Source organism: Caretta caretta, chromosome 3 (genome assembly GCF_965140235.1).
Source record: "Caretta caretta isolate rCarCar2 chromosome 3, rCarCar1.hap1, whole genome shotgun sequence".
Lineage (NCBI taxonomy): Eukaryota > Metazoa > Chordata > Testudines > Cheloniidae > Caretta > Caretta caretta.
The window spans coordinates 86349516-86362142 of NC_134208.1; the positions used below are offsets into that span (position 1 = coordinate 86349516).

The 12627-nt window shown below is 45.8% G+C and overlaps 1 protein-coding gene across 1 annotated transcript in view; it reads right to left on the reverse strand.

Annotated features, from left to right (window-relative positions):
* Positions 1-12627, reverse strand: part of REV3L (REV3 like, DNA directed polymerase zeta catalytic subunit) — a 253067-nt gene that overhangs the window by 20890 nt on the left and 219550 nt on the right. Inside the window, exons 27-29 of the mRNA XM_048844767.2 lie at positions 11075-11189; positions 3981-4118; positions 758-948 (exon numbers count right to left, since the gene is read on the reverse strand). Coding sequence (XP_048700724.2) covers positions 758-948; positions 3981-4118; positions 11075-11189 — 444 coding nt within the window. The remainder of the gene's footprint in view (positions 1-757; positions 949-3980; positions 4119-11074; positions 11190-12627) is intronic.

Sequence of the window (12627 nt, forward strand, 5' to 3'; positions counted from 1 at the left end):
TATTTGGTTTACAGGTCACCTTTTGACTAACCCTACGTTAAAGGAACACTTTATAAAAGAGCAGCCACTATATTCAAATAAGCACAAATGACCAGAGTACAAATGATTTTATATTCTTGAGCTAAGAGCAGGGTTTGTTTTTTGGTATCCATTTTATTTTACTAGGAAAAATATGGCCATAAGTTTAAGAAATTTTGTACTGAATATAAGGAAAAATTCAAGGGATGGCAAAATATGTTGAACTGGTTCATATGCAGCTGACCTTCTATTGTCAAAAAAATCAGTATGGTGAAGTACACGCTAATAACAAGCAGGACTGCTGTTTAGTATCACGAACTATGGCAGAAGAGAGGCTTAATAGTATTAAAATAAGAGAATCCACTAACAACATTTTTTCTACAAAATTAATCTACTGCCAGTGAGAGGCGTCAAATGACCTCTGAGATTGAAGTCCTTTATACACAGAACAGTCAGTAACAGCATAGGTTTCGCTACACTGCCTTGACAGTAGGCCTTGTTCTTGACCTTGAGTGATAATCTCTAGTAGTAAGGAAGAAACTGGGTTTCCATTATTATTCAATCCTTGATCCTTCTTCTGAGACACCCAACTAGGGCTAGTACTAACGGCTATGTTAGTCTGTGATGTAGACATACGCTCTCTAAGAAGCGGGCTGAGAACCACAACCAGAAGCACAAAAGATTAAGGAAACAGGTGTCTGATAAATCCACGATTAGCACTTTTAGGCTTCTCATTTACCTTGTGATTTCTAGTGCTGGTACACAGGCTCCAGGTCTGTAAGCAGAACTCCCTCTGTATTCCTTTGCAAAGATGAAATCTTGCATGCTGGCTTTGCCTTCTAATAATTTCATGCATTGATTCTGAACATACTGTTTGATCTGACTTATGTCACGTGTTTCAAATAGCAGCTTGATAGAACGCTCAAGTATCTTCAAAACAAAGGAGAGATGTGAAAAATCTGGCTTCTTGTTCAACATTAGTAAAAGGAGTTTAAGTTTATATAAGAAATATTTTATAATATATATTCAGTATAAATTCAAAAACATACGTTTAAAAAAAAAGTACCAATTTTTGTTTTTCTCTAAGAAACCCCTGAGTATCTTCCATCTCTTTAATTTTATTTTACAAAGCAAACAAACCTTAAAAAGAGCACTGTAGATGAAATTTATATGACAAACGCCACTACACTATATAGAAAGATTTTTCTTAATTTTGAAATAGAACATTACATATGACACCTTTCAGTATTCTCCTCCACTCTTCAAAGGTGCTAAATAAATGCACCATATGAGCAGCTGTTTCTCAGTTTATACATCTGATGAAGTGAGCTGTAGCTCACGAAAGCTCATGCTCAAATAAATTGGTTAGTCTCTAAGGTGCCACAAGTACTCCTTTTCTTTTTGCGAATACAGACTAACACGGCTGTTCCTCTGAAACCTGTCAATATTTTGCATACTACTTTTTACTTTCTCGCAACACATATTTTTCTAATGAAAGACTGATCCATCACTTACAGAGTCATTAGCAAGGAGGATGTTGTGGGAACAGAACATAAAAAATAACTGACGTTTTGGCCTTCAGCAAAAGTAGGTCAGCAGAAAGATGAACAAAAATGTTCACAGGGTGCTAGACGACATTACAAGTATTCTGTTGGAAGGGGCTACATAAAACATAATTGTTTCCATTCTAGCACCCCATTTTTAGTCACTCAACTTCTTGGCATTTTCACCTTTCAGGCTCACATTTTCCATGCCTCATCTCTGCCTGAAGGTGTTTTTTTTTTTTCCCAACAGTTGAAGAGTTTTTGAGTTTGGATAGAGTGAAAAAGATATTCTCCCACTTCAAAAATATTCTTGCCATCTTTTTCTGAATAGCTCTACTGAAAAAACAGTTTGGGTTAAAAGATAAAATATAGCACAGAAATAGCCCTTATTGAGGAGGGTGCTTTTCCTTGTTTCAAAGGAAATTGGTTTTGATTTGACTGAGTATGAGTAGCTGATTCTTTTTTTAAAAAACAAATTGAAAATAGACAGCTAAGAAAGGACACCCTCAGCATGAATTCTTGGCTAAACTAGCTGTGTAGTGAGAAGTGTGGTAGAATGGCTACTATTTGGCAGGGACACCAGAGGGTGGTAGAATCCCCCATGAACACCCTGAAAGGTGCAAAGCATTTGAGAGAGGCTCCTGATCACCTTAAAGGGGAGAAGTTCCAAGGACAGCCTTCTGCAAACATTGTAAGGACCTGAGGGAAGGATCATATGTGCTCTAATGAGTGAATACAATGAAAAGTTTTGCTTAGTTTAAGGCAGGGGTCGGCAACCTACAGCACACAAGCCGATTTTTAATGGCACACTGCTGCCTGCTGAGTCCCAGTCACCGGCCCTGCTCAGCCCGCTGCTGAACCCAGGCTGGGACCCTGGCAGGCAGCAGCGTGCCATTAAAAATCCTGTCCGCCCCAGCAGGCTCTTCTCTGCTCCCCTGGGCAGGGTGAAGAAGCTTGGTGCTGCCGGCTGCTGCTGCACAGCAGGGAAGTTCCCCCCTCCCCCGCCTCTTCCCCCAGCGTGCTGGGTTCCTACCCCTCCTCCTCTCCCTCCCGATCAGCTGATGGTCCTTGCAAGGGACGGGGAGAAGCTGCTCTGAGAAGCTGCTCCGGAGAAGAGGTGGGGACGGGGCCTTGGGGAAGGGGGGTGGAATCAGGGCATATCCCCTCCAGCCCCCTTCCATGAGCCCTGCACCTCCCCACATACCCTCCCAGCCCTCTGTCCTGACCCCTGCACCCCCTCCCAGCCCTCTGCCCTGACCCCTGCACCCCCTCACACACCCCATGCCCTGACTCCAGCTCCCCCCACATACCCAGCCCCCACTCACTCCATGCCCTGACTCTTGCATCCCCCACATTCCCACCGCCACCCTGAGCACCAGATGGGAGCTCCTGCACCCACCACACATTCCCACCTGCACCCCTTGCACCAAATGGGAGCTGCCCAGGTAAGCAATCCACACCCAAACCTCCTGCCCCAACCCTGAGCCCCCTCCCTCATTCTAGCTCCTGGCCAGACCCTTCACCCCAACCTGCTCCTTCATCCCCCACCCTGTGCTCAGCACACTCCCACCCTCATCTCAGTGCAGATAGAGGAAGAGAATGGGCTAGAACCAGGGAGAAGGTAGGTACCCACTCTATGTGGGCAGGGCTGGGATCCCAGACTGGCAGCAGGGCCAGCAGCCGGGACCCTGGCTGGCAGGAGCCGGTGGACGGAACCCCAGACCGGCAGTGGGCTAAGCAGCTCAGGAGCTGCTCAGCCCACTGCCAATCTGGGGTCCCAGCCGCTGGCCCTGCTCAGCCTGCTGCCAGTCTGGGGGTTCTGGCTGCCAGCCCTTTGCCAGCCGGGGTCCCTGCTGCAGACCCTGCTCAGCCTGCTGCCGGCCTAGGTGAACGGAACCCCAGGACGGCAGCGGGCTGAGCAGGCCGGCGGCGTAAGATCAGCATTTTAATTTAATTTTAAATGAAGCTTCTTAAACATTTTGAAAACCTTGTTTACTTTACATACGACAATAGTTTAGTTATATAATATACAGACTTATAGAGAGAGACCTTCTAAAAAACCATTAAAATGTATTACTGGCACGGGAAACCTTAAATTAAAGTGTATAAATGAAGACCTGGCACACCACTTCTGAAAGGTTGCCGACCCCTGGTTTAAGGTGTTGAAGGATTGGGTGCTGGTATGGTGGGCTGTGGCAGTGTCCTATAAAACCATGTAGCAGTCCACAGTTCAGTTCAGAAATCCCGGTCTTGCACTACTCATGCCAGAAACAATGGAGAAAACCCCAAAGAACAGAGACAGATCTTGTCTCCAGAGTTAGAATTTTTATGGGGGCATGTATTGACATGATTTTTAAGGACTGCAGTGGAACAACATACCGTATTTGTAAAACTTGAAAGAATTTGAGTGTATTTTACCTTGGATACAGCAGGACAAGAATCTCTTCGAACGGTCTCTATGCCTTTTGCATCAAATACTGGGTCTTTTTGATCCAGTGTTTCATACATGTATCCCACATACCTCTTCTTGGTTTGCAAGACACATGGCAAATACACCTGTAGTGTTAAAAACAGGTAGCCTCTTTATACTGTTATTCATTGGCAGCATAACAGGATTGCATGTTTAGAGGTTTTTCTAAGGAAATGTTAATTTTGACTTTTTTACCTTTTGTTTCCTCACAAACACAAATAAAAAGTTAAAGGAACATTAAAGGTCCACAGGAAAAATGTAGGTTCAGACTGTCATTCCACACTTAACTCACCTTATATTCTATCTAGATATTGTCACATGTGATATGCAAACTGAGGATCCTGTAATATTCAGGCACACAAAGTCACATACAGTCTAACAGTGACAGCCATCATTCTGAATTCTCTTGCCATTCTAGCCATAAAGAAAGGTTACTTGCCTTACAGTAACTGAAGTTCTTTGAGATGCGTGGGCCCTATGGGTATTCCATTGTGAGGTGCTGAGACTGGAAGATTTTTCATTAGCAGTATCTTTTGGTCTGTGCTTGTGCCCTACACCTCCTCATGCCCCAAACCAAGGGTGTAAAGGGAAGCGCAGACTGCCTGCCTCTCCAGTTCCTTCTCTACTGTAAATCACCTTAGGAAAGGAGCCGAAGGAGAGGGGAAGATGGGTGGGTAGTGGAATACACATAGGAACCACACATCTCCCAAGAACTCCAGCTACTCTACAAGTTAAGTAATCTTCCTTTCTTCAACTGATGTGTATTCCGCTGTGGGTAATTCACAAGCAGTACTCACAGAGAAGGGGAGTGCACAGACTGCATGGATGTTGTAGTGAAGGATGCATCTGCTGAGGGAGAAAAGTCTAGTAAAGCTATGCATAGAACCCCACATTGCAGCTCTACAGATCTCCAGGAGGTGAACAGCCTGAATAAAAGCCAGGGAGATAGCTTCTGCTCTGGTCAAGTGGGCCCTCACACCTTGAGGGACAGAGTTTCCGTAAGCTCATAGTAAAGTGGGATGCAACCCGAAATCCATTGAGAAAGTTTCTGTGAAAAGATTGCTTTCCCCTTCATCCACTCAGCAATGGAAAGGAATAGTTCGATTTCCCAAAGGGTTTTGTCCCTGCAGGTAGAAAGCTAAGCTAAGGCTCAATGGCTATCCAGAAAATGGAGCTTCCTGTCTTCTCTGGTGATATAAGGCGTTTGGTAGAAAAAAGGTATGTATCTGATCTGATTATAGTGGAATTCTGATGGAAACTTTGGAATGAACTTCGGGTGTAACCTCCAGAAAGCCTTACTCTTATGGAAGACCATGTAGGGCAGTTCCGCCGTAAGGGCCTCAAACTCACCTACTCTTCTGGAAGAGGTGACTGCTGTCACGAAGGCACCTTCATAAACAGATGGAGAAGGGAGCATGAGGCTAGAGCAGGGGTTCTCAAACTTCATTGCTCCGCGACCCCCTTCTGACAAGAAAAATTACTACACAACTCCAGGAGGGGGTACTGAAGCCTGAGTCCACCTGATTCCCATTGACCCGTGTTGGGGAGCCAAAGTCAAAGCCTGAGCCCTACTGCCCTGGACTGGGAAGGTGCCAAAGCCGAAGGCCAAGGGCTTCACCCCAGCCAGAGGGCCTGTAAACCTGAGCCCTGCCGCCCAGGGCTGAATCCCTCAGGCTTTGGCCCAGGGTGGTGGGACTTGGGCATCATCCCTGAGCCCCAGCAAGTCTAAGCCAGCCCTGGAAACCCCATTAAAATGGGGTCACAACTTTGGGGTCTTGACCCACAGTTTGAGAACCGCTGGGCTAGAGGTTTGAATATTCACGAGAGCTGACAATACTAGACGGAGATCCTAAGTTAGCATCGATTTTAGTACCAGAGGAAAGGCCTCTGGCAAGGCCTTTCAAAAATTTCACAGTTGTAGGGTGCGTGAAGAACAGTTTCCCACTGGAGCATGGAAGGGATTAATTGCTGGCAAATGTACACACAGCAAGCTGAGAGTTAGACTCAACTTCTTTAGAGAAAGGAGTAGTCCAAGATGGTAGGGATTCTCATGAGTCCTCTAAAGGTATCTAATGACTTTAGCACCAAAGGAAAATCCACTTTGTAGCATAACATTCCCTCAGAGATTTTTGTGCTATAACTGAGGATGGAGTATATCATCTACAAACATGTCCTTTCTAGGTTTGTCATACATCCAAATACCAAATAGATAGAGGTATGCTGGATTGGGATTGGTGGTCTTTTATTGATCTGAGTCAATAAGTTCAGATATAGCTGGATGCATGGCTGTGAGGCCATCTGCACAATGCTGGTGAACCAAAACTACTTCTGCCACCAGGATAACTGACAGTTTGTCCTGCTTGATTTCCCTCGTGGTAAGAGGGGAATGGGTGGGGAAACTTATATTAGTGGCTCTGACCACTCTACTAGGAATGGGTCCCCGAGCTGCTTGGGAACAGTAGGTTGGGTATTTCTTGTTCTCTTGGGACATGAAGAAATCCTCACTGCTGGAAAATACAATGCAACACCACGTTGTGACGTTTCTACTCAGTCTCTGTAGAAGTGCTACTGAGGCTGTCCACCAAGGTGTGCATTGCTCCTGGGAGATGCACTGCCAAGAGGGTGATATGGTGTTGCATACACTAATTCCAGAGTCTGATCTCCTCCGTGCAAAGGAGCAGACTTTGATCCTCCCAGTTTGTAGCTGCAGTATACTGTAGTCATATTGTCTGACATAACCTGAATGTGTACAGCATGGATGAAAAGCAGGAAACTTCATGTACTCCTTGCTATGCATTGATTTGAAGCTTGGATTCTAGTTGGGTCCTAGAACCTGAACCACATTTTTGTCTGATGTGCTACAGCCCAGTAGGGAAGCACCCATAATTAACCTCTTCGTGGATGGAACGGGAAACACAGGGAACCCCAATGAATACAACTTCTTTGTTTCACCCACCAGTTGAAAGATGCCAGAACACTGTGGGGAATCAAGACTCTCCTGTCTGGACTGCCTCTGCTTGGATTGTAACCAAGCGTGAAGGCCCTGAAGATGGAACCTTGCAGAGGGTGTCACATAGGTAAAGGAAGACATGTGATCTAGTAGGACCACACTATTGTCTGAGGGCTCAATCAAAGCTGGTTGATGAGGTCCCTCAGGGCTTGGAATCTGTCCCAGGGTAAAGTTTATAGTTTGCATGGGTACTAACGTGGACTTTTCTAGGTTTACTTGGAGTCCTAAGCATTGAAGGAGGCTGAAAGGGAAAGGACCACCGACTGTCCTAGTATGACCAACATATGGGCAGCTAGTCATCAAAGTAGGGAAATACTGGGGTGCCATGGTGACACAGGTATGCCACCACCATGGATGGCACCTTTGTGAAAACCCTCGGGGCTGTCAAGAGACAGAAGGGAAGCACTTTGCCTTGATAATTGGTCTAGGCCCACTGTAAAGTGCAGGAATCTCCTGCTCACTGGGTGAATGTCTATGTGGAAATGAGCACCTGTCAAATGAAGAGCTGCAAACCAGTCATCTTTGTTTAGAGAGGAGATTATTGAGGCCAGGGTGATCATTCTGAATTTTGAACAGCATATGAAGATATTCAATTGTCTGAGATCCAGACTAGGTTTCCAGCCTCCTTTCTTTTTAGGGATGAATAAATATCTTGAATAAAAGCCCACCCACCCTGTGCTATAGTGTGAGTAGGGAGTCTGCACCTCCTGTCTGAGAGTCCTTTCGTGACCCCTCATGACATGGGTCTTTCAAGAGGGACAGGGGGATGGGTTTTTTTTTTTTTTTTGAAAGGGATGTACAAAAATTCTATTGTATAGCCAGTGTTGATGATCTCTGGAACCCATCTGTCTGATGTAATATGATGCCACACTGGGGAGAAATGGGCCAGATGGCCACCGAATGGAGTATGGGTGTTGGGGGAACTGGTTGGCGGCTCTCAAGGATCCCATCAAAAATGTCTTTGTGGGAGCCTGGGACTGGGAAGAGTACAATGGAGGGATGTTCTGTCTGTTGCATTGCACTCTCTGGCACTTTCTGGGAGGCTCAGAGGCACCCTGGTGGTAACAGGGTTGAGGAGCAAGATGTTGTTTGCATGGAGGCAGTTTGGAGTATTTTCTCTGAGGTGCTGGAGTGTATATATCTAAGAAGTGGAGACTTGCACAAGAGTCCTTACGGATGTGTAGTGACTCATCCATTTTTGTCACTGAATAGGTTGTTGCTCTCTAAGAGGAGGTTCTCCACAGGAGCTTGAACTTCCTTTGGAAACCCAGAGGATTGAAACCACGAAGCTCGTCTTGTGATGATCAAAGTTGCCATGGAATGAGAAACTGTGTCCTCAACTGAAGCTTGCAGGGATAATCTATCTATCAACTTACCCTTGTTGATGATGGCCTGAAATTGTGGTCTAAATTCCTGGGGTAGTTTGTCAGTGAATATAGAAAAATTATAATGAATACAATCATATTTAGACACCAAGGCCTGAGAATTCACAAAGTGGAAACGTACGCTAGCTGAGGTGAAATTCTTTCTTCTGAAGAGGTTCATGTTTTAGCATCCTTGTCAGAGGGAGCAGACCTAGGCTGGTGCAGTCTCTTATGTTCAGTGATGGCCTGACATACTAGGGAGTTCAGGGTGCGAAAACAAGTATTCTACCCCTTTAGACAGGACAAAGTACTTCTTCCCCCATCCTTTTTGGAATGGGGAGCAAAAGTAGGTAGCAGATGCCAGATTATTTTGGTCAGCTCTAATATGGCTTCATTGATTGGAAGTGCCACCTTGCTAGGACCTGCAGTCTGGAGGATATTCAGCAACTTGTGAATGATGTCTTGAACTTCCTCCAGGAGAAACTGCAGTGCACCTGGGATTCTCCTCCGGAGGTCATGAAACTGTGTATAGTTTCTGGATGGCGATGGTGAGGCCACTGCAACTGCATTGTCAGGAGATGAGGACAAAAGTGCAGCAGAAACGAGTAGGTCCATTTGCTCAGGTTGTTCTTCCGCCTCATAGTGCTCCTAAGAGGGTTGGAGGTTCTCTTCTATGAGGTGACCTCTGTCTGAACTCCTTCTCTGATCCCCTGAAATTGGGAGGTCTCAAATGCAGATCCCGAGAACCCTAAAAGGGCCAGTGAGATGGATCATATGGATAAGGTGGTGCTCCCTAGGGGGAAGGGTACTATTGGTCCTGAGCCAGGCAGTGTGTTCTATGGGAGTACGAAGATGCCTAGGAAATTATGGAACCTTTGTCGGGGCTGATCTCACGTCATGGTATAGTCAGTGAAGCCACTGACTTCAGTCTCATGCTCACTGGAGGAGTACGAGTCCTCAGATTCCACAGGCCTTGTAACTCTAGGCTGATCGACCGTACTGGTGAATGAGGAACTGACACTGCAGGCACCACTAGTAGTCACCTGTATCAGTGAGTATTGGTGACTGTGGGTCAGAATACATAGCCAGATTGTTGAGGATAGTACACCCAGTCATAGAGGATGGAGAGGGAGAGGGGATTCTGCCTTTTGGTAGAGCTAACAGTGCCAATTTAGGTCAGACGATGAGCGTTGGTACCACTGAATCCTTTTCCTTGCTGATGGACTCTACTGTTGGTTCAGTTGATGACTGCGCCCTTCTTTGCCTTGCTAGTGATAGGCCTGGGCTAGCTCCTTCAGTGATCAGTGGCTCTGGAACACTCTTGACTCCCCATGAGCCAAGTTGGATCCGTGCTTCCCATGAGCTCCTGACATAAACATACTGGAGCATGGAGTCTCATCAGATTTGGAGGGCATACAGGAGAAAGTCCTCTTCTTAGATGAGGACTAGAGAGAGGATTTGTCTCACTTTTCATGTGAGTGCTTGCTCTTACCCTCCTCCCATCTGCACTGCCTGCTAGAGTCCTTAGGTCTGCCCTCTGATGTTCTGGAGCTAGGGAGCACTGTGGTTGGTGGGACACTTCTAGGCATCTCTGGCCGATGTACAGGGGGTCTGAAGACCCAGGGTCGGACTAGGGCCTCATCCAGCACTCCATCAGATATCTTCTGAGCTGGAACTCACAAGACTGCCAGGTTTGGAGCCAAAAGGAAAAACAAATATTGCACTTGGAGGGAATGTGGGACTACCCAAGCAGTATAAGCAAATGTCATCGAAGACACTAACTGGGAACAACGGGGGGCAGGCCGCACAGGGCTTGAAGTGGAGATCTTGGGCATTCTAAGTACCCCAAATGATGGAGGAAGCCCCAGACTAAATCTACAAAAGGTCAACTACAGAAAAAAACCTGAATTTGAGGCAGGAACGCTAGTAAAGCTGTGGACACTGAAGGGGTTTGGTCTGAGACTAGAGGTGGTAGAAAGGAACTGGAGAGGCGACTGATCCATGCTTTCCCTTATGTCCTCAGTTTGGAGCACGAGAAGGTGCAGGGCAAAGGCATGGACAAACAGACACTGCTAATGAAAAATCTTCCGGACTCAGTTGCAAGGAGCACATGTGCACCCCACAGTGGACTACATATAGGGACCATCACTTGAAGAACCACCAGACTCTCAATATTGTTCTATTGAATTGTGCTGTCTCTCCCTCTCTAAAAATAAATTAGTTTAAAATACTAAACGAAAGGACAATCTCAACAATATAGCGGCCCTTAAACTGATATTACATTTACCATTCATCATGTCAATACAAGTGAAGGAGACACATTTATGAAAACAACAAACAAACAAACAAACTAAAGACATTCTCCACTGTTCTTTTGGATGTGCAATAATATTAGAATTATTTTGATCCACACTGCATTCAGGAACCTGTTCTTTGTGGGTGATTGGAGCCAATATGTCTAAATTTTCTCTGCAGACTTCCTCTGACAACTGCAGGACAATGAAATACAGCTGAAAGGACTGCCGGACGTACACTCAAAGAAACACCCACGATACTGTTAAGTCACCGATCAAAATCAAAACCTTATTGAACAGCTGAACCCCTAATGTGTTTAAAGATATAACATTTTCTATCCAGACATTTGGCGTAAAATGTATTTTCCTTTTACCTTTTCAAATTTCAGTTTTACTGGTTTCGGGTTGGTAGCTGTTACAGCTTCAGCAATTTCTTGGCCAATCTTGAAAGACTGCTCCTTAGTGGCTCCTTTCAAGAGTACAAACATGCTAAAAAGATAAAAGTAGAAATAGGAAGTAGGGACACCATTACTTCAACATATATCCTGGAATGGGTTTACAAGCTATAATACATTTGCCAGTATCTTGACTGGGAAACAGGGACATATGTGGTTGACAAAATTCGTTGAGATTGTCCACCAGTCTACTCACTGACACATCCTCAATTTCTCACAGCAACCCCTTCCCCTCCAGCTTCCTTTACAGCACTTTATTTTCTTCCCTATCTACCTCCCCCTGGTGGTCCATGCATCACAGTTCTTCCACTGAATAGATTTTTACATTTCTGGCCCCAAGACATGGAACTCAGCCCCAAGTCCCATGACATCAGGAACACAAGATTCTATGCTATACCTGCGATCTGAAAGTGCTAGGCTGTGGGTGGTTGAGCTAGAAACAGCAAATTCTATATTGAGGAGGGATAAAGAATATAATTGGTACTAAACAGTTTATTCAGTATGAATTTAGTAGAGAAGTGGCTGTGCAGAAGGGGTCAAATTGGAATGGCACTTGATGGTTTGGTGAGCTGGTTCTCATGTGCAGGACGATATTTGGTGCTCCAGGACTTCAGCTTTTTTTAAAAAAAAATATTGAATCTTTAAGTCCTTATGGCTGTGAAAGGGCTTACCCTGGCAGGACGTGTGCCAAAGGTTGCCGGTCCCTGCTCTGAAAAATTACCATAATGATCTTTGCCATGTTGAGGTTTAATGATAAGTTTTTCTTTACTGAAAACCAGCCAGAAAATGTATTGCTTAATGTGTGTATTAGCTAACAGGACATATCTTATTTATATTTTTAGTTTATGTATTGCATGACAATTAGTTATGAAGTGCAAGCTGGTTTCATTTTAAAATAGAGTGGGAATACTTCATGCCGGGCCAACATTAGACTAAGATCACAGAAGTAGTCACCAAAGGCACCCGGTTCAAAAGGGGCGGCTCTGGCCTGGCCACCCCTACTGTAGCAGGGTGGTCACCTGCTCCGGCCTTAAAGGGCTTAAAACAGCCCAGGAGAGGGCTGTGGCTGGGAACAAACAGTTCCCTGGCTGATTGGGGAAAGCAGGCTCAGATGTGGCCACGCCCCAATCAGGGCTCAGCTGGCCCTTATAAGAGGGCAGTGGGCCAGGACCAGACAGAGTCTCCTCTAGCTGTTGAGAGAGATGGGCCTGGCTGCTGGGGAGCCTATCAAGGTACCTGAGGTGAAGCAGGGCTGGGGAAGGCTAGAGGAGCTTGGCGACTAAAGGCTGGAAAAGCCCCAGGCTGCAGGCCTGGCAGATGGCCTAGGATAGGTACTGGAGTCGCAGGGGGCAGCCCAAAGGGAGGCAGAGGCAGCAGGTCCAAGCCCCCCTTGCCTGTGATGATTGACTTATACACTGCAGTCCACACCAGTGTGCAGGGGCTCAATGGTGATTAGCAGTAGCCAAAGACTG